Source organism: Gopherus flavomarginatus, chromosome 2 (assembly GCF_025201925.1).
Source record: "Gopherus flavomarginatus isolate rGopFla2 chromosome 2, rGopFla2.mat.asm, whole genome shotgun sequence".
NCBI classification, from domain to species: Eukaryota; Metazoa; Chordata; order Testudines; family Testudinidae; genus Gopherus; species Gopherus flavomarginatus.
This window is the reverse complement of record NC_066618.1, coordinates 130,494,142-130,511,906: the sequence shown is the minus strand read 5'-3', so window position 1 is coordinate 130,511,906 and position 17,765 is coordinate 130,494,142. Positions and strand designations below refer to the sequence as shown.

The 17,765-nt window shown below is 46.3% G+C and overlaps 1 protein-coding gene across 1 annotated transcript; it reads right to left on the bottom strand.

The window, feature by feature from the left end:
* Positions 1 to 6,877: 6,877 nt before the first annotated feature.
* Positions 6,878 to 17,421, bottom strand: CFAP90 (cilia and flagella associated protein 90). Its single transcript, XM_050938277.1, has 3 exons — positions 17,181 to 17,421; positions 11,526 to 11,642; positions 6,878 to 7,819 (listed from the first exon to the last, which is right to left on the bottom strand). Exons 1-3 carry the CDS (start codon positions 17,349 to 17,351, stop codon positions 7,640 to 7,642), a joined length of 468 nt encoding a protein of 155 aa, XP_050794234.1. The 5' UTR covers positions 17,352 to 17,421; the 3' UTR covers positions 6,878 to 7,639.
* Between the last annotated feature and the right edge of the window lie 344 nt (positions 17,422 to 17,765).

Genomic DNA, 17,765 nt, shown 5'->3' with positions numbered 1-17,765 from the left:
TCTCCGACAGTGGGCATGCGACGGAGAGCTTCCGATAACTCAGCCAGAGTGAGAGGCAGCTCTAGCCAGTCCCGGTCGCCCGCGGTGACCATCAGGAGTCCGTCCCAGAGCACTCTGCAAGCGTTAGGATCGGTTGGATCTGGGGAGAAAAGATTTGCATAGAAGGCCCTGGCCCTCCCACACATCTCCGCCGGATCCGTGAGGGGGGTGCCATCCTCCGCCAAGAGGCAAGTGAAATGCTTCTTGGCCCCCCTTTTTTTTTCCCTCGAGGGCGTAGAAGAAGTGGGAGTCGTGATCCGTCTCCTGAAGGAGACAGATGTGGGATCGAGCAAAAGCACCCCAGACCTGATGGTCTTTGAGGGCCCGGAGCTCCTCCCGCTTCTCCTGGCATGCTCCACAGGATGGATCCCTAGGGCTGGCAGCCAGATGCCTCTCCAGCTCTAAGACCTCCTATTCCAACTGCTCTATCATCACATCCCTCCGTCGGCTAGCGCCCCAGGTGTAGTCACAGCAGAAGAGCCAGGCACACACCTTCACCAGGTCCCACCACCGCCACGCCGAGAGAAAGGTGTGATGTTGCCCTTGCCAGGCCAGCCAGAACTCCCAGAAGGGCGCCATGAAGCCCACATCCTCCAGCATACTGTTATTGAAGTACCAATAGGCCAGTCCCAGCCGCTCTGTGCAGAGAGAGGCTGTCATGGTGGCAAGATGAGGATCTGAAAACGGGGCAGCTGAATGCTGGAGGAGTGGGCCCATGATAGGTGGAAACATGACAAGTAGATGCAATCAGACTGGGAGTGGCACGACAGATGGGCCTCCCCCCAGACGAAGTTGAATGTCGAGACTTTGTCTGGGTGGTGTCGCGCCAGACGTCCACCAGGGAGCGATGATCGACAATCTCCTGGAGGATGTCCTCAGCAGCCGGGCACTGCTCAGTCCGAGCGGTCCCGCTCCTGGAGGGTGGTATTAAAGTCCCCGCCCAGGACCAGGCACTGACGAGGATCTAAGAAGCCGAGGAAGGCCGACACCTGCTGATAGAAATGCAACCGTTCTGGGCCCAATGTTGGATCGTAAACGTTGACGAGATTCACCACAAGCCCCTCCTTACGGACCCGGAGGTGCAGCAGGCGACCCGGCACAGCCTCGGCGACCCCCCAGCACCTCGGGCCGTACATCAGGGGAGAACAGGGTCGCCACTCCAGTGGTATGAACAGTGAGGTGGCTAAAGTAGACCCTGTCCTCTCATTCTAGCAACCAGCTAGCTTCGGCGGCCGGATCCGTATGGGTCTCTTGCAGGAAAACCACAGAGTACCCCATCTCCTGAATGAAGGAGAGCAGCTGGCTCCTGCGGAGAGCCATCCTACAGGCCCGAGTTTTCAGTGTTAACAGGGGTCGGGTTAGGAAGCAAGGGTGATGGCTCATGGACTCGGGGAGGCAATGGTGGGGCAGCATGAAGAAGGGAGGATTCTCCCTGGGGCGGGCCCTCTCCCATATCCAGCGATATCCCCGCTCTCTCTTCCAGGGGCCCTGCTAGATTGCAGACAGCAGAAGTGGGGCTCTCCCACTTGTTTGTGTGTGCTGGGGGCGGTACCCCTTGGACCCGAGCAGGAGCAGTGGTGGACTGGGAAGGAAGAGGGGCAGCTCTGGGCTCCGGACAGCCAGGGGCTCCAGCGATGATGGGGCTGGTGCCCTGCCGGGGCTCGAGTCCCAGACACTCCTCCGTGCCAGGCCAAGGGGCAGTCCCTCCGGATATGTCCAATCGCCCGACAGAGGTAGCACCGGGCCTCCCCTGTGGAGTAATGCACCCAGTAGTTTGCCCCCTGATAGGGGACCAGGAAGGACCCCTCAAGCACCTCACTGTCACGCACTGCCGGCAGTAGTTGAAGCTGCAGTTGCCAACAGAACAAGAGGACATGATGGAGGGCGAGGTCTTTGCAGCCCAGCGGGAGAGGGCTGATAACAGAGATTGGTTGCCCCAGGGTAGAAAGGGCAGGCAGCAGGGCGATATTAGGCAGGAAGGGAGGGATGGAGGTCATGAGTAACTGGACACCCAGGTCTTCTAAGGATTCCAGGGGGACAAACACGCCCCCTACCGCTAGAACCCTTCTCTACCACCTCCTGAGCGGCGGCGTCTGAAACTAGGAAGAAGACGATCTTTCCATACATTTTGGAGGCCACCATGATGGCTGTGGGCCCCACCACGCTCGCCAATGCCAGCACGTAGGTCTCCACGTGAGGCGAGGTGGTCACCAGGAGGAAACGGATGCCATGCGTCCTGATCAAGGTGGGAAAGGGGCCCCGGCCACTCTAGATGGGAGCAGAGGCAGTGGTCGGGAGAGATGACGTTGCGGCAGGCAGGGGGGCTGCCGCCACCTGGGTGTATGCCCTGGGGGCCAGGGGAGAGGCACCCACAGAGCTGGTGGAGGGAACAGCAGGGAGGGATTCTGCGGCCGGCAGTGGAGGCAGCCTCTTCCATGGAGACCCTGGTCTTTTTAGCGGGACCCTTACCCTTCTTCTTTCCCTGACCTTTCCTGCCGTCTGGGGAGGCTCTGCCAGAACTGGAAGGGGTGAGGGACATGGCAGCAGCGGAGGTCACCCCAGTATTTGCCGGTGCCCCAGCGGGGGAAGTGGCAGTTGGTTCAGCAGTGGCGGTTGAGGTAGACGCTGGGGGGGTGGATGCGGGGGCAGGTAGAAGAGGGGCAGCAGCATGTACTTGAGGGGCCTCTCCCTCTGTGTCCCTTGCCATAATGAGAGCGGGGAGGGGGACAAACAGCAAAATGGAGGTAAGGAAGGGAGGCAACCACTCCTCCCTGCTAGGCTGCAGGCAGGGGAGGAGAGTGCCAGAGGGGGAGGTCTAAATGGGTGGGGGGAGCTATCAAAGATGTGGGTGGAGGGTTCAGTCACTGACTCAAGGTGGAAATCCTGCTCCTCTAGCTGCACTAGGGGATCGGGATACAACAACATTGAGGGAGGTGCAGTGAACAGGGGTAAACTCAAACAGGGATGGGATACAAGCGCACAGGAGTGGGCATGGGCGTGGGCACACAAGGGAAGGAGCTAATCAGGGCTGGGGGACCACGAGGGTAGGTGAAACAGCCAGGCTGGAAGTGAGGCAGAGGAAACAAGGGGCTGGCTTCAGGGCTGGGGTGGGACAATCAAGGCTGCAGAGGGAAATGGGCAGGGCAGACAAATTAACTGAAGCTGGGGCTGGGGCTGGGCAAAGGCTGCAGGGGTAAACAAGGTAGGCAACAAGGGGTAAAGCTAGGGGACCTATAGCAAAGGGGAAGGGGGTCAGTTCAAGGGTGGGGTGCGCCCATGAGCACTTGCACTTAAAGTCAAGGTTCAGCTGGCCGCTGCTGCAGGCCCAAATGGTGGAAACAGGCATGGCAGGCTAGACAAGCAGCACAGTCCCAGATGCAGGAGCTTTAGGCAAATGGAAACAGCCAGTGGGGGCAGTGGAAGAGGCAGCAGTGGGGGGGGGACAAAGGGGGACCCAGATGGACCAGAGGGCAGGCTCCAGGCCACACCCCCAGTGTCCCCACAAACACAATCCAAACCCCACCACAAGAGCACAGTTCAAAAACTACTCAGTCCTTAAGTACCCCCTCCACAGTGGTCTTCAGAGCCCCTGCGTGTTCCATCAGCAGCAGGCAATCCACTTCTTCCCCTCCTTGGGGCTCCAGCAGCTCCAGGTGGCAGTTTGGTGGCCAGGCAGGAAGGGACCCTGCTCAGATGGTGGTGGAGGTGTCCTCTGCAACAAGGGCTAGAGCTGGGGTCCCACACTCCCCTCCTCTGGGGAGCAGGCCAGCAACCCCCCTCCCCCACCCAAGGGGCTATAGTTGGAATAACAGCAGCAATCGGGGGCGGGGGGAGTTCACTAGCCAGCCAGCAAGCAGGTAGCAGAGAAAAGGGGTGGGGGGTGGTGTCTAGCCAAGCCAGGGGAGCAGCTGGAGTAGCAACCACAGCAGTAGCAAGGACTCAATTCCCAGCAAGAGCAGCAACAGCCTTCTCCCTCCTTCCCTGTGCAGCTGAGTAGGAGAAGGGAGATACACTACTGGCCACTGGAAAAGCAGGTGTCTGTTCCCTGAGTGAGCAGAGCAGGGGCTGCTCCAGGCTAATGAGAACATCTGACTCCAATTAACCTGCTAAGAGTCAGGTGAGGCTGTTAAGCACCTGACTCTAATTAAGGCCCCTCCGATGCTATAAAAGGGCTCACTCCAGCCAGACCAGTGGGAGTCAGAGGAGAGAAAGTACAAGGAACTGGGAGCAAGAGGTGTGTAAGAAGCTGAGAGTGAGTAGGTGTTCTGCTGGAGGACTGAGAAGTACAAGTGTTATCAGACATCAGGAGGAAGGTCCAGTGGTGATGACAAAGAAGGTGTTGGGAGGAGGCCACGGGGAAGTAGCCCAGGGAGTTGTAGCTGTCATGCAACTGTACCAGGAGGTGCTCTAGACAGCTGCAGTCCACAGGGCCCTGGGCTCCCCCCAAACCTCCCAACTCCTGATCAAACACAGGAGGAATGGACCTGGACTGTGGCTCCTACCAGAGGGGAAGGTCTCTGGGCTGTTTCCCAACCCACAGGGTGAATCTGTGAGGTGAGCAAATCTGCTAGTAAGTGCAGAACCTACCAAGGTAGAGGAGGAAATTTGTCACAATGGTTTATTACAACAATCTGTAACCTGCTAATCCTATCTTTTTGTCCTGTGACTGCAGAGGTGTTAACAGGGCACTCTACCTCAAATGATCCTTTAGAATATGTACTATCTACTTATGCTAAACAATCTGTTCTCTTTTTTGGTTTAGTTGTGATGCTCTGAGTACCTTTCCCAGACCTGAAGAAGAGCTCTGTCTGGCTTGGAAACCTTGGCTCTCTCACTAACAGAAGTTGGTCCAATAAAATATATTCCCTCATCCACCTTGTCTCTCTAATATCATTGGACCTACATAGCTACAACTACACTGCATACAACAACTCATGGTTGTCATTTGAAACTGATAATGAAAATATTGTATTCTGTGTTCAATAAAAACATGAAACATAATAGGCAGCAGGTTTAAATCAAAAGGAATTATTTCTTCACACAGTGCACAGTCAGCCTGTGGAACTCCTTCCCAGATGATGTTGTGAAGGTCAAGACTATAACAGGGTTTAAAAAAGAAAAAAAACTAGATAAATTCATGAAGGATCAGTCCTTCCATGGCTATTAGCCAGGCTGGGCAGGGATGGTGTTCCTAGCCTCTGTTTGCCAGAAACTGAGAATGGGCAACAGGAAATGGATCACTTGATGATTACCTGTTCTATTCATTCCCTCGGGAGCACCTGGCACTGGCCACTGTCAGAAGACAGGATACTGGGCTAGATGCACCTTTGGTCTGACCCAGTTTGGCTGCTCTTATGTTATAAAATTTACACAACCATTTAAGCAGACATTTCAGTACTTTGCTCTGAAAAGGAGAGACGTTTACTATCAATTAAATGTGCTTTTAGAGTGAGAGAACTTTTTCAGATGAATACCCAAAATGTCCAAACCCAAATGTGTCCTAAGGAGACATGTCAGCCCTTTCTAACAAACTACAGTATTTAGTGCAAGTTAGAGTCCTCTTCATGTTTATAATTTTCTGCTGCTTTGGGTACTGAACCAAACAGGATTTTTCTTGTCAGAACACCAGGTATTATCTTTACATTTAAGAGCAGCACAGCACCATTTTTCTCTAGTGAGCTTTGAATATTTTTTGAGTCAATTTAATTATTCAGTTGTTTGTTTAAAAGTGGGACAACTTCAGTATGGGAGACCTATATTAGAATATCCCGCAGTTTAGTGTACTCATCTGACAGATGCCAGAGTCCTGTTGTAATCTCTTTTCCCCTTTTTTTGGGACTTGAACCAAAGGTCTCCTACATCTTGGGTTAGTACCCTATCCACTATGCTAAAGATTATAAGAGAGATCCTCTTCCTGCTACCACTTCACAAGCTGTTTTGTGTGAACTTGTCTGAAGGGCCTGATCCAGTAGGCAAGCTCAATGGACCCCAGCAGGTGAATTAGGCAGCTGATTGCCTATCTTCCCTACTTTGTGAGCTGTTCTTGGGCTCAGGCAGGAGATAAGTGCCCGGGCTGCAGTAGGCATGTCCAGAGGCAAAAACTTAGGCACCAAGTGAGGTTAGACACCTACAGGGTTAGGTGGTAGCTGAGAGAGTTTTGTGGATTGCAGTGGCACCTAAGCACCTTCATGAATTGCACTCTCACATTAGGTACCTATTTTGCAACATCTTAAAGTTAGAAACCTAAACTCCTACTTAGGCACCTATGTCCCAATTTTTAAAAGCAGCTCCCATTCACATCAAGTGAAGGGCTTTTTAAGGAGAACAAGCTCATCTCTGCTGACCTGTAAGCAATTAACTGCCAGCCAGCCAGCCTACCTAGGCAGCTAATTGAGCAACAAGCACCTAGGCCTGGTAAAAGGTTACCAGAGCGCAGTTGGAGGGAGGTGATCCTAGAGAGCAGTTTCCTGAGACCAGCAGGGTAGAGTTAAACTCTTCTAGCTTACTAAGGGAAAAGCTGACTGAAGGCTACAGCTGGGAGAAGAACTGGGAAATCCTGACCTCAGGAGAGGATGCTTGCTGGGATTAGCCCGAGAGTTTAGATTAAGGGTTAGATTTGAAGGGCCTATGAAGAGGGGTTTTGTACTGTGTGAAGAAAATTAATAAATGAGACTTCACAAAGGGAGTTTCTTCTCAGTTCCTGGGTCTGGAAATCCTTACATGACTGAAAGAGCATAGTAGGTCTGTAAGGACTTGCCCACTCAGAGGATCGATGGAAACATTTTATGAGATGTGTTCTGGTCTAAAAAACCTAAATAAATCAGAGAGACAAGGTGGGTGAGGTAGTGTATTTTATTTGTTCAACTTCTGTTGGTGAGAGTGAGAAGTTTTTGAGCTATACGGAGCTCTTCTTTAAATCTAGGAAAGGTACTCCAAGTCAAAACATGTCAATTTGGTGTCTTTGATTTGAAATAACTTTTCATATAAAATTTTCCTTCAATATTGTTGTACAAAGTTAAATACTTGAAACCAAAACAAAACACTTCATTTTGAATTGAGTGAAAGGTTTAGTTTGACCCCCCAAATGACTTATTTATTTTTTTAATTTCCAGTTTGCCAAAAATCTCAACAAATTTTGTTTTCAGGTTGATCTGAAAATATTTTATATTTTTTTTTCTGGTTACAGATTTAGGCACTTGTTTTGGAAAATCTTGGCCTTAACCTCTTTCTGCCTCAGTTTTTCCACTGGGATAATAATACTTATGAATCTAATAGAAATGGTTGTGTGGATTGTAAGTTGATGTTTGTAAATGCTTTGAAGAATAAACTTGCTCTATTCTGTTGTAATACATTGCCATCATTGAAAATTGGTAGAGAAATTATTTGCAAAATTTTAATGAAATGTCAAGGTACATTTACACTAACATAGGGAAACTGACAGCTGTTATGGCTTTTTGTGGGTGGGTGGGTGGTTATCCAAGTCACACTGACCAGCTAAAGGAAAGTATTACAAGAAAAGGCAAAACAATCTTCATTTTCTTATTGCTGTGAAAACTGTGTTATACTATGTGCATGTCGATGGTTGGTGGGGACAGGAGCTTTAGGACGGTTCGAGACTTTGAGAAGGTTTTTCCAACAAGCAGGTGACTCCATTTTTCCTGTAGAACTCAGCCTGCACACAGTTAATCCTTGCATAATCTCTGATCGACTGCTCTACGGGCTGGTTTATGTGTCTCCCATATTCTGAAGAGGACAAAACAGCACTGGGTCTTGCCAGTTCCTGTAAGAACGTTATTTACATTTTATATTCCTTAATATATAAACACACATGCAAAACAGTAGAGGATCCACTGCTGTGACAAATATAGATTGCTAAATCTGGTATAGCAGTTGGTGACAAGTGGGCCTTCTGCCTAGACAGAACTGTATAATATGTGTTAGAGCAAGGTGCATTTGTTTAGCAGTGGGATTTGGATCATTAGTGTATTGTCCAAAATTCCTGACTGAACTTTAATAGGGATAAAACATGAATGCATCACTGAGACAGCAGGATATGGAGATAAGCTCTGAATGACTATATCCTGATTACATGTACATACCCATATATATAGCCATACCCTAACCATGTGGAGGTGATATCCATGTCAGTAGTTGCAGACTACGTAATAAATGAATTTAGTATGCTTTTGGAGGTCAGTAGAGAGGTTTTATTAGCATGCATTTGGGATGACCTGTACAATGTACGTGTGGCTGTGATGCTTGTAATGCTCCCAGCTAGTTTTCATGCTCTGCTACCTCATTACACCTTCATGTATTCTACCCACATAACTTACTGCAAAAAAAGAGTTAATGAAACTTGAGCTTGAAAATATCAGCTCACTGACTCACCTGTGGTAAGCAGGAAGCTTTCCCTGGCGATTGTAGAGGACTAAGCCACTGATTTCTGTGCAATTAAAGGTCTCATTTAAAAAAAAACAATTTTATGGTTATGATGCTGACCTTGTAAATGTGAACTGGCTGTAAATGTAGATTAGTGCAGCATTATTACCCTCCTGAGTCACAGCAACCAGGAGGCTCTGGAGGCAGAAGAGAGAGAAAATTTTCTTCCTTCCAGCAGCTAAAGTGTAGATGGAACATCAACTGTGTGAGAACTTGTATGTTTGTACAGCGTCTAGCACAGTCTGCCCCTAATCCTGGCTGGGGTCTATAGGTGCTAAAGTATTAAGAGCTAAAGGGTGATACATAAAGATGGCACCTACAGCAGGGTTAAGGTGACAGCTTCTAAGCACTACAAATACTTGATAAATTTGGATCAAGCCTACAATCTACATTAAAGACAACTTTGGTCTGTAGACCACTGGGGGAGTTGTGCTCTGCTGGGACAATACAGATCACAAAGGTCAGGGTCAAGCATTCTCTGTTGAGTTGATCCAACTACGGAGTGAACTTCCAGAGGAGATCAGGCAAAGCGGGAGCCTGACCATCTGTAGGAAACGCTGCTGAACCTTACTCTTCAAAAATGCTTTGCCAACATAACATTTCCAACAGTGACACTTCACTTGTACCCCTAAACTCTACCAAATAAAAGGAAATTAAACACCCCGCAAACCAGAGTTTTGATCCCAAAAAGGGAGATTAGCCAGCTCCTCCATGAAGTCTACTAGGCACTTTGCTATTGAGTTTAGGAGGAAGCTGCTCAGATACAGAAGAGACACTGGGAGTGTTCCATGACCCACTCAGAATCCCAAGATTCACAGGGCAATTCTCACTGATCTTGGAACTTCCTAACTGAGCATTTGCCCTCCCATGCTGGTGTCTGGGCACCCCTCCGCCCAGGCAGTATTAACTCCTACAAGGATCTCTTCACTTGGACATCCACAGGGCCTTAAGGGGGGAAATCTACAGAGAACGGTTTCAGCCTAGTTCTACTCCCCAAACTCTACTGAGCCCTGAGAATACAGAAAATATACAGAGAGGAGACTGCTAACTCAGGAAAATAGGGTGTGTGTGTCTTTGGGTATGTCTATACAGCAGTTGGGAGTGTGCATCCCCCCTCAGGCAGCTGGAAACATGCTAGCGTTGCTGGAGCTAGTGCACTAAAACTAGCAGTGGACATTGTGGCAGGGGCAGCAACATGGGATAGCCACCCCCATAAAAGCCTGGCTGACCCCTTGGGTCTATACTTGGGTGACTAGCCTGTGCTGCTATCTGAACTGCAACATCCACACTGTCTACCCAGTCTAAGGGGCATGGCTTTACTCTTCCCCTGAACCTGGCTTAGGATACTTTGGGAGCATAAGTCCCATTTACAGACACCACTGATCAACAAAACTCCTGCTTGGCTGTTGCCTAATGCTGTAGGTGCCTAAACTCATTCAGCGCCTAAACTTATTCAACCTAAACTGTTGCCTCTGGGCACATATCCTGCAGTCTCATTCTAGATGCCTCAGTGCTTTTCTCCTGCCTGAGCATGTGTACTACTTCCTTGAGATAGGTGTCCAAACACCTTTCGCCCTCCTAAATGCCAGTGTGAGTCACAAACTAGGAAGGGTAGGCGTTCGGCTGCCTAAATCACATATGGAGCCCCAAACAAAACTGGGGAGTGGGAGGGGAGACGGACCTCCCTTATAATCTTTAGCCTAGGGTTCTCAGACAGGATGTGGAAGACCTAGTTCAAGTTTTCTCTTCCCTCCACTCCTGCCCCATCCTGAGCAGAGAAGAGAGTGGAACAGTGAGTGACTACATCTCAGGTGAGTGCTCTATCTACTAGGCTATAGTCATTCTAACATTCTTTGGCCCAATACATATTTAAGTATTCTGTTGTTTAATTAAAGTGGAACAACTTCAACAGGAGACAGTGAGGAAACCCTGTCCCAGGTGTTAGAGCACTCACCTGAGAGGTAGAAGATCCATGTTTACATCCCTACTCCTCAAGTGGAGGTGGGATTTGAAGTGGAGGTTTCCCACATCCCAGTGAGTACCCTATTTGCTAGGCTAGAGGTTATGAGTGCTTCCTGTTGCCCAGCTGTGTTGTTTCAGGCCCCACAAAAAATTTAGGGAGCCAAGCGCCTATCTGTCCACTGTTCATAGATTACTAGCAGAGCAAGGCACCCCTGTGTAGCCTGGACTTAGGCACCTACTCAGAGAGGGGCAGGGCTTAGCATGTCCCCTCTCTGATTGGTGTCTCCCATTGGCTCACGTAGGTGGCTCCCTGCCTATTGTGCTGGCTTTGTGTATCACAGGCTAAGGTGCCTATTATGACAGCTCTTAGGGTACCCAAGACAGTCAACTTGTTACCTCCTGCCTCTGGTGTGAGGGAGTCTTGCTTCTGGTAACTGGGTGTTAGCTCCCTAGCACCATCAGCCTTTCAGACATTCAAGCACTCTCCTCTAGGCTATGCCAGCCAAATCTTTGCCTTGCAGGTTAACAAGAGGTGCACCCAAACCCCTGAGTCACTTTGAATTGTTCACCTGTGATATCCAGCCCCTGGGGTACTGGCTACTCACAGAAATTCCAGATTCTCTGCACCCTAAGATGCAGTGTATCCCAATTTACCAGTTTCACCAGGGATGCTGGAATTAGGGGTACTGGGAGTGCGGCAGCACCTCCTGGTTTGAAGTGGTTTCCATCAGATACAGGACTTAAAGTTTTGTTCAATGGCTTTCAGCATCTCCACTATAAAAATTTTTCCACCACTGGTTTCATATTAAACCACTGCTCCTTTAAACCACACAGCACTTGTAATATGAAGCTGGACAGGTTACAAGCTTTCTGTAGATAGCCTAAGTTACTCTTTATAGATAAATATCCTGTAAGACACATTTGGTGTAGTGAGTTTGTCAGGTCTGCGATAAGTCTGCTTTGCAAAGAACAGTGGGCCCCATTGTCAAGGGGTCTCTGTCACATCTGTCTCTTCACACTACACACCTAACTCCAGTGTTGTCAATATGAATGAAGCCACTTTAATGTCTGCATATAAACCTTACCTCATCATTAATGTTAAGACCTCGACTATTTGCATGTTCTCTGTCACATCGGTGGAGTTTTTCATTGTAACTCATTGGCCTCTTAAAAATGGAGTCATATGTGGAAACAATCCCTGTCTTGGGATAAAGACAAAAATATGATTAACTTACAGTGGTGTTTAACACTGTGACTTAGAAAATAATGTGGTAGAACTACTAACTGGTGCATGTGTAGCACTACATGCTGTGAAGAACATCAGTTGTTAGCAACATTTGGGGCATCCTTTTGAAATAGTCTGAAAAATTGTTACAATTCTCTTGTGCATTTGGCTTGTTTGTGAAAATGTGAAACTAAAACAACTTCTACATGATATGTAAAGACATTGCTAGAGGATTTGTCTGAGTGTTTCATATCACCATTTCCCCTTTTGTAATTTATAGTAACCACATGGAAGCTTAAATTGGTTTCCTTATTGAACTATTTTCCTTCAGCAAATGTATACATTTGATTAAAGAGGGATTTTGATTGAAGAAAATGAAGACAGAAAGGCAGCTTTGAAGTTCATTTTGAAAGAAACAGATATTGGAAGTAGCCTTCAAATTAATGCATATTTTTGTGTATCTCAGAAACATACTGCATGAGTAATCTCTGGTTCCAATAATATGCATAAACACACTTGCCACCCCTCCAAGAAACATAAAAATGATTGTACTTAAAACATCTTTTCATATGAAAATCTCAGAACTCTATTTAATTAGTGTCTCCAATGAATCCCAGTCTTGCATTTCCTGGTGTACCGAAGACTCCCACTGATTGCAGCACCGGTTTTCTATATACCAGAAATGAAGCCTTGAGACCCTGAAGTCCCAAAGTGCTAGGTAATGCACAATTAGCTACAGACACTAGAGATTTATTATGGTTTACAAATACTGAACCATGTACGTTTCAGAAACAAATATTTGAGAGAGGAGAGGAAAAGATCTTTTGCAATATATTAATAATTACTTATGAAAATCATCAAAGGCTCAGCACTTAGACTGGAGAAGAGCTCAACCTATCACCCTGCTCTTGTGACACATGATCTAAAAATCTGAAATTTTTGGCTCATCAATGATGTAGTTGTAATTAGGCTTGGAAGGATTAGATTTTTATAGGTAAATGTCAGTAAACATCGATTTCACTGTGTACATACAAGCTGACCAAATAAATTCCATCAATAATAATTGAAAATTAAAGATTGGCAAAGTAAGAAAAGTGCTGCTTGAGAACTTTACAGTTTGACTTAAGGATAATTACTTTGTATATTTTCATGTGTGATGTTGACAATTTGTGGTTTTAATGGCTATAAAGCTTTAACTTTTTGAATATCAATGTCAGTCACTAAATAATTATCTGATATCTTCCCCTCCAGTTTCCCACAAGTGTGAACATTTACATCAATAAATATAAAAAATGCTTAAAGCCTATAATTTTGTGCAACTGTGAAAATTTAAATAGATTAAAAATAAAAAAAATGTATTATCTATTAAACAAAATTCTGCCAGGTCTCATGGTACTTTAGAAAATTGAAGCATGTTCTGATTTTTATATCTTTTTTTCTATTTTATAACTATTTATCTACGAAAATATTAAAGTCAGAACAGTACTAGATGGTTATAATGGTCTCATTGAAAGGAAACTTTTGGCACTGCCTTAACTATGGTGTCACTAGTGCACTCCTATAATAATAGGGTTACTCAATAAGGGAAATACACTAGTTGGTGTTCAGGAGGAGGGGCTGTCTTTTTTTTGTTTTTTGTTTTAATCTATTCTCCCTTTCACTTCTCAGAGGCGATGAGACTTGCAGAATTCTAGGTGCTGATTTGTCCTCTCCATTATTGTACTTCACTATAGCTTTTCCTTGGCTTTCCATATTTTATTTAGAAGACAAGTAAAGATCTACCCATGCTGGTTAAAAAGAACTACTGCATTATTCACTGACTAACTATATCAATGAAGAAAATTCAGCCTTTCTTGAACTTGAAGGTAAACAGACAGCCTATCATGTTTAACTGTAATTCTGTCCTAGATAATCTGTTTTGAGCAATTCTGCCAGAATTATCCCACTTAATTGTGCAATGTCTGTCTGGTTATTTTGTCTCCAGATACTTTACTGGTATTAATGGTAGTCATTTCCATCGGTTGCTAAATGCTAGAATACTAGGCCTGTATTGTTAATAACCTAGTCAGAATGAATGAATCATGTAAAATGGACAAGCAATCCGTATCTCAGGTGAGCATTTCCTATGATCTGGCTTAATAAAATCAAGCACTTGTAAATCACTTTGCAAACATTAAAGTTCACAGCATGCCTATCAAATAGGCATGGGGTAACTCATGGATGGGGAAATGAAACACACACTGTTTACATGAGTTTGCCCCAAACCAGAAAGGGAGTCATTGTCAAAAATGGAATTAAAATTAAGGACTTCCTGTCTTCCAGTCATGTTCTCAGGCCACTAGCCCATGCTTCTGTCTACCTCAGTCGCTGAACTGCATTTGTTTTTAACATTCTGTGTTGAAATAGTCAATAAGCTTATCCCAACAGTCAGTCAGTTTATTCCCCCTAGTCACCCAATCCAAACCTCTAATTTGTCATGCCTTTTTTACTCATGGTCTAATAATTCCTTAGTTATACAGACCCATGGGTCACATCTATGCTTTTTTTCCAGGTCATTTCTCATTCTTGTTCCCATGGTGCTACCCCAGCTGAGAATTTATGAAATAGCTGTTAACACTTTTAGTTTTTATTTTATTTTTATATTATCCGAGTGGCATCTTCTAACACTCCCAGATTACCTGGTTTGTAAAACTGATTTCATATTCTAAACAAAGCTCTGCCATATGGCAGCTGGTCAATGTGAATTTGATATAGAATTTACAATGAAACTTTATCAGCTCTGTACCTGTGTAAGCCATATTTGGAGCTGCAGCCTCACCTCGGCTTAATGTTGTTGTTCTCCCTTTCTTTCTTTAATCTTTTAAGCACAACATTAACTATTCTCATTCACAATAATCATTAGGCTCTGGCTCTACAGTACCTTGCCTGTGTAACTCTGAAACCTGCAGATGAAAATGAGCAATGTCTATGGTGATTATTTTAACAAAACCATCCAACCAATGTGGCAAGTGGATTGGCTGTGGTAATCTTTGTCAAATGTATTTGCCAAGTGAATTTTAACGTTTTGGACTGAAATGAGCAATTCGTTTCGCACAGATGATTAAGCCACACTCAGACCATTGCAGCACTACTGATCTATGCTGAATGTGAACCAGAAACAGAAGTGAAAGGTTCTGTATCCTGTTACTTAGCTGTGAGCAGGTAGTACTTTTATCCTACTTCATATAAAATCCTCACAGTCAAACTTGCCCCTTACCTAGGTTTTTGTCTTTGTTGGTAACTCCAGTAATAATAGATTAAAAATCTCAGCCTAAGCTTTCTCCTTAGTCTTGGCTGCTCCTAGATCTTCCTACAGCACCTTGACAGCTCTGCTTCTTCTTTCTGAAAGTTAAGCCTCACCGGTCCTAATGAGTTAGCAGTATTTACTCAGCAGCTTTATGCAGTATTTTAATTCCTGCTAAGAGGGAGATTTAACATAAAAGCCCTAAATCCCTTTGCTGGGTAATAGATTTGGCCACCTCATCTTCAGACTCTTAGGCACCTACAAAATCATTGAGCTTCACAAAGCCTGAGTTAAGTGCTCAGTCTTCCTATACAACAAATGGAGGGAGACAGGTACCTAAGAATGGATTCACGAAAAGCCAGCATGCCAGATGGCTCCCTGCCTAAACTAGCCAATGGGAGACGCCAAGGAGAAAGGCATGTGCTAAATCCTACCGCTCTAAGGCAGTTCAGTGCCTTAGGCTATGTCTAGACTTAAGAAACTACAGAGGCTTAGCTGCAGCAGGGCCATTATATGTTTCAGTGGAGACACGACAGTGATGGGAGATATTCTCCTGTTTGCTTTAGCTAATCCATGAGAGTTGGTAACTAGGCTGACATGAATTCTTCCATTGACCTAGCCATCTACATGAGGACTTAGGTTGTCTTAACTACATCGCTCAGGGGTGTGAAAAATTCATACCGCTGAACCATGTAGCTGGATCGATCTAATTTTGGGATGGAGGGAGGCACCCATCTCTGCTTGGGATTCTCAGCTATGAACTCTCTCCTGGAGTCAGATGCCTCTTGTAAGAAGCTTGGGGGGAGGGGTAGCTCAGTGGTTTGAGCATTGGCCTGCTAAACCCAGGGTTGTGAGTTCAATCCTTGAGGGGGCCATTTAGGGATCTGGGGCAAAAATCTGTCTGGGGATTGGTCCTGCTTTGAGCAAGGGGTTGGACTAGATGATCTCCTGATATTCTATGATTGGGGAGGGGGGCCTCCATAACTTCCAGTCCAGTGGTTAGAGGACTCACCTGGGATATGGGAAACCCTCAGTTCAAGTTCCCAACTGCCTGATGGGGAAAAGAGATTTTAACAGGAATCTCCCACCTCTAAACTGACTGAGTTTAGGTACACATAGGGTTCAGCAGTAGCTGAGTGGGGTGTTTTTTTGTGAATACTAGTGGTGCCTAAATCTGGGCCTACATCCCTTTGTGAATCTAGCCCATAGTAGTAAAGTTAACCATGTGCATGAATGTTTGTAGAATCAGGGCCTTACTGATGTTGAACTACTTTCCACTTCTGAACCAATATGGAAACTATTTCTTAGACTGCAATCTCTGACAGCATAGACTTCTCAGCAGAAATTGGGCAGCTAATCTGTGCCAAATATCAATAGTACTGAGATTTTTTCAATAAAATCACTATCTGAAGTATGTTTAGAGGTTTAACCAGAGGACAACATTCTGTTTGTCAATTCAGTATGTTTTGCTGAAATTCACTCCAACTCCTTTCTGTATCACTTTTCCCATCTAGAAAATATGGGTAATACCTTTTGTCCTCCAGCAGTGTTGTAAAAATTAATTACACGTTATAAAGTAGTTTGAAAAAGAAAAGTGCTATATAAGTGCTAAAGTGGACTTTCCAGCATAAGGCAAACGTGTGACATTCTCGTGCGGTTGATTTGTGTGCCTTTAAAATATTGGCATCAAATTTAAGATGGTTGTGTTGCCATCATGTCTATGGTGACTAAGACCAACCCACCCCAATCTTATTAGATGCAACTACATGGTCCCACATTGAATTAGACTGCATAAAAGACTGCCAAAAAACTGAACTTAATATACATGCCCTTTATTAATTTCTCCAGGGCTCAGTAAATCCCCGTGTAACCAATTATTATTTTTTCTAGGCTGTAAATTATACCCTAAGGAGTAAACAAGATTTTCCAGGTGCTGAACATCCTTGTTGATATTAATTGCTTTACCTAGGAGGAATGAAAAGTGCTGACCGCTCAGGGGTCCAGGCTCTGCAAATTTAAGAGTGGGGAGGGAAAGTCAAGAATGCATTTTGCTCTCCAGGTGAAATGTACACACACCTATTTACTTACTGTGATGTTTCTGCTGCCCCCTGCAGCCTCTTCGCTTTCACTCCTATGTCCCCTCCTTTCTTATTCCTCCTCTTTTCATTGCCTCTCCCCCAGCCCCGCTCCCTGCTGGCCTTTCCGCGCCCTTCCCCGTTCTCCTCCCCCAACCTTGAACTCCTGGTGGAAGTAGCTGTGCTCCTGGGGGTCCCTGCGGCCGCGGGGGATGTAGCTGAAGGCGGACAGGGCGGAGAGCGGTAGCTGGTGTTTCCCTTTTGTCTGCTCAGCTGATTCCTCCTCCCGCTGCCCGTCTGGTTCCGTCCCCTTCGGGGTGCACGACATCCCACGGCCGGAGCCCGACCCGCCTGGGGCACAGAGCAGGGAGGCTCCGCGGGTCCCGCTGTTGCCGGTGTTTCTGCGTTCCGTGGTTACTAGGAAACACGCTTAGTATCCAATTGTGAGGTCACACAAAGGGAGCGGGAGCGGGAAATGAGTGGCGCCGTTAGCCACATAACAAGCTGTAGGCGCGTTGGCATCGAAGGGAATCTCCAGAGGTACGTAAGTTGTGCCCAGTAAAGAGCTCGCAGGTGCGGGAGGTTTTCCCCCATGTCTTCATTTGTCCCCACAGCCCAGGTGGCGCCGCAGCGGGACGCCCTCTCCTAGCTCCCTCTAGCTCTCGGGTTAGGTGCACTTTTGGCAGAAAGTGTTTCAGCCTCTCAGGTAATGCGCTGAAATTGCTCTCACACGCTCAGATAT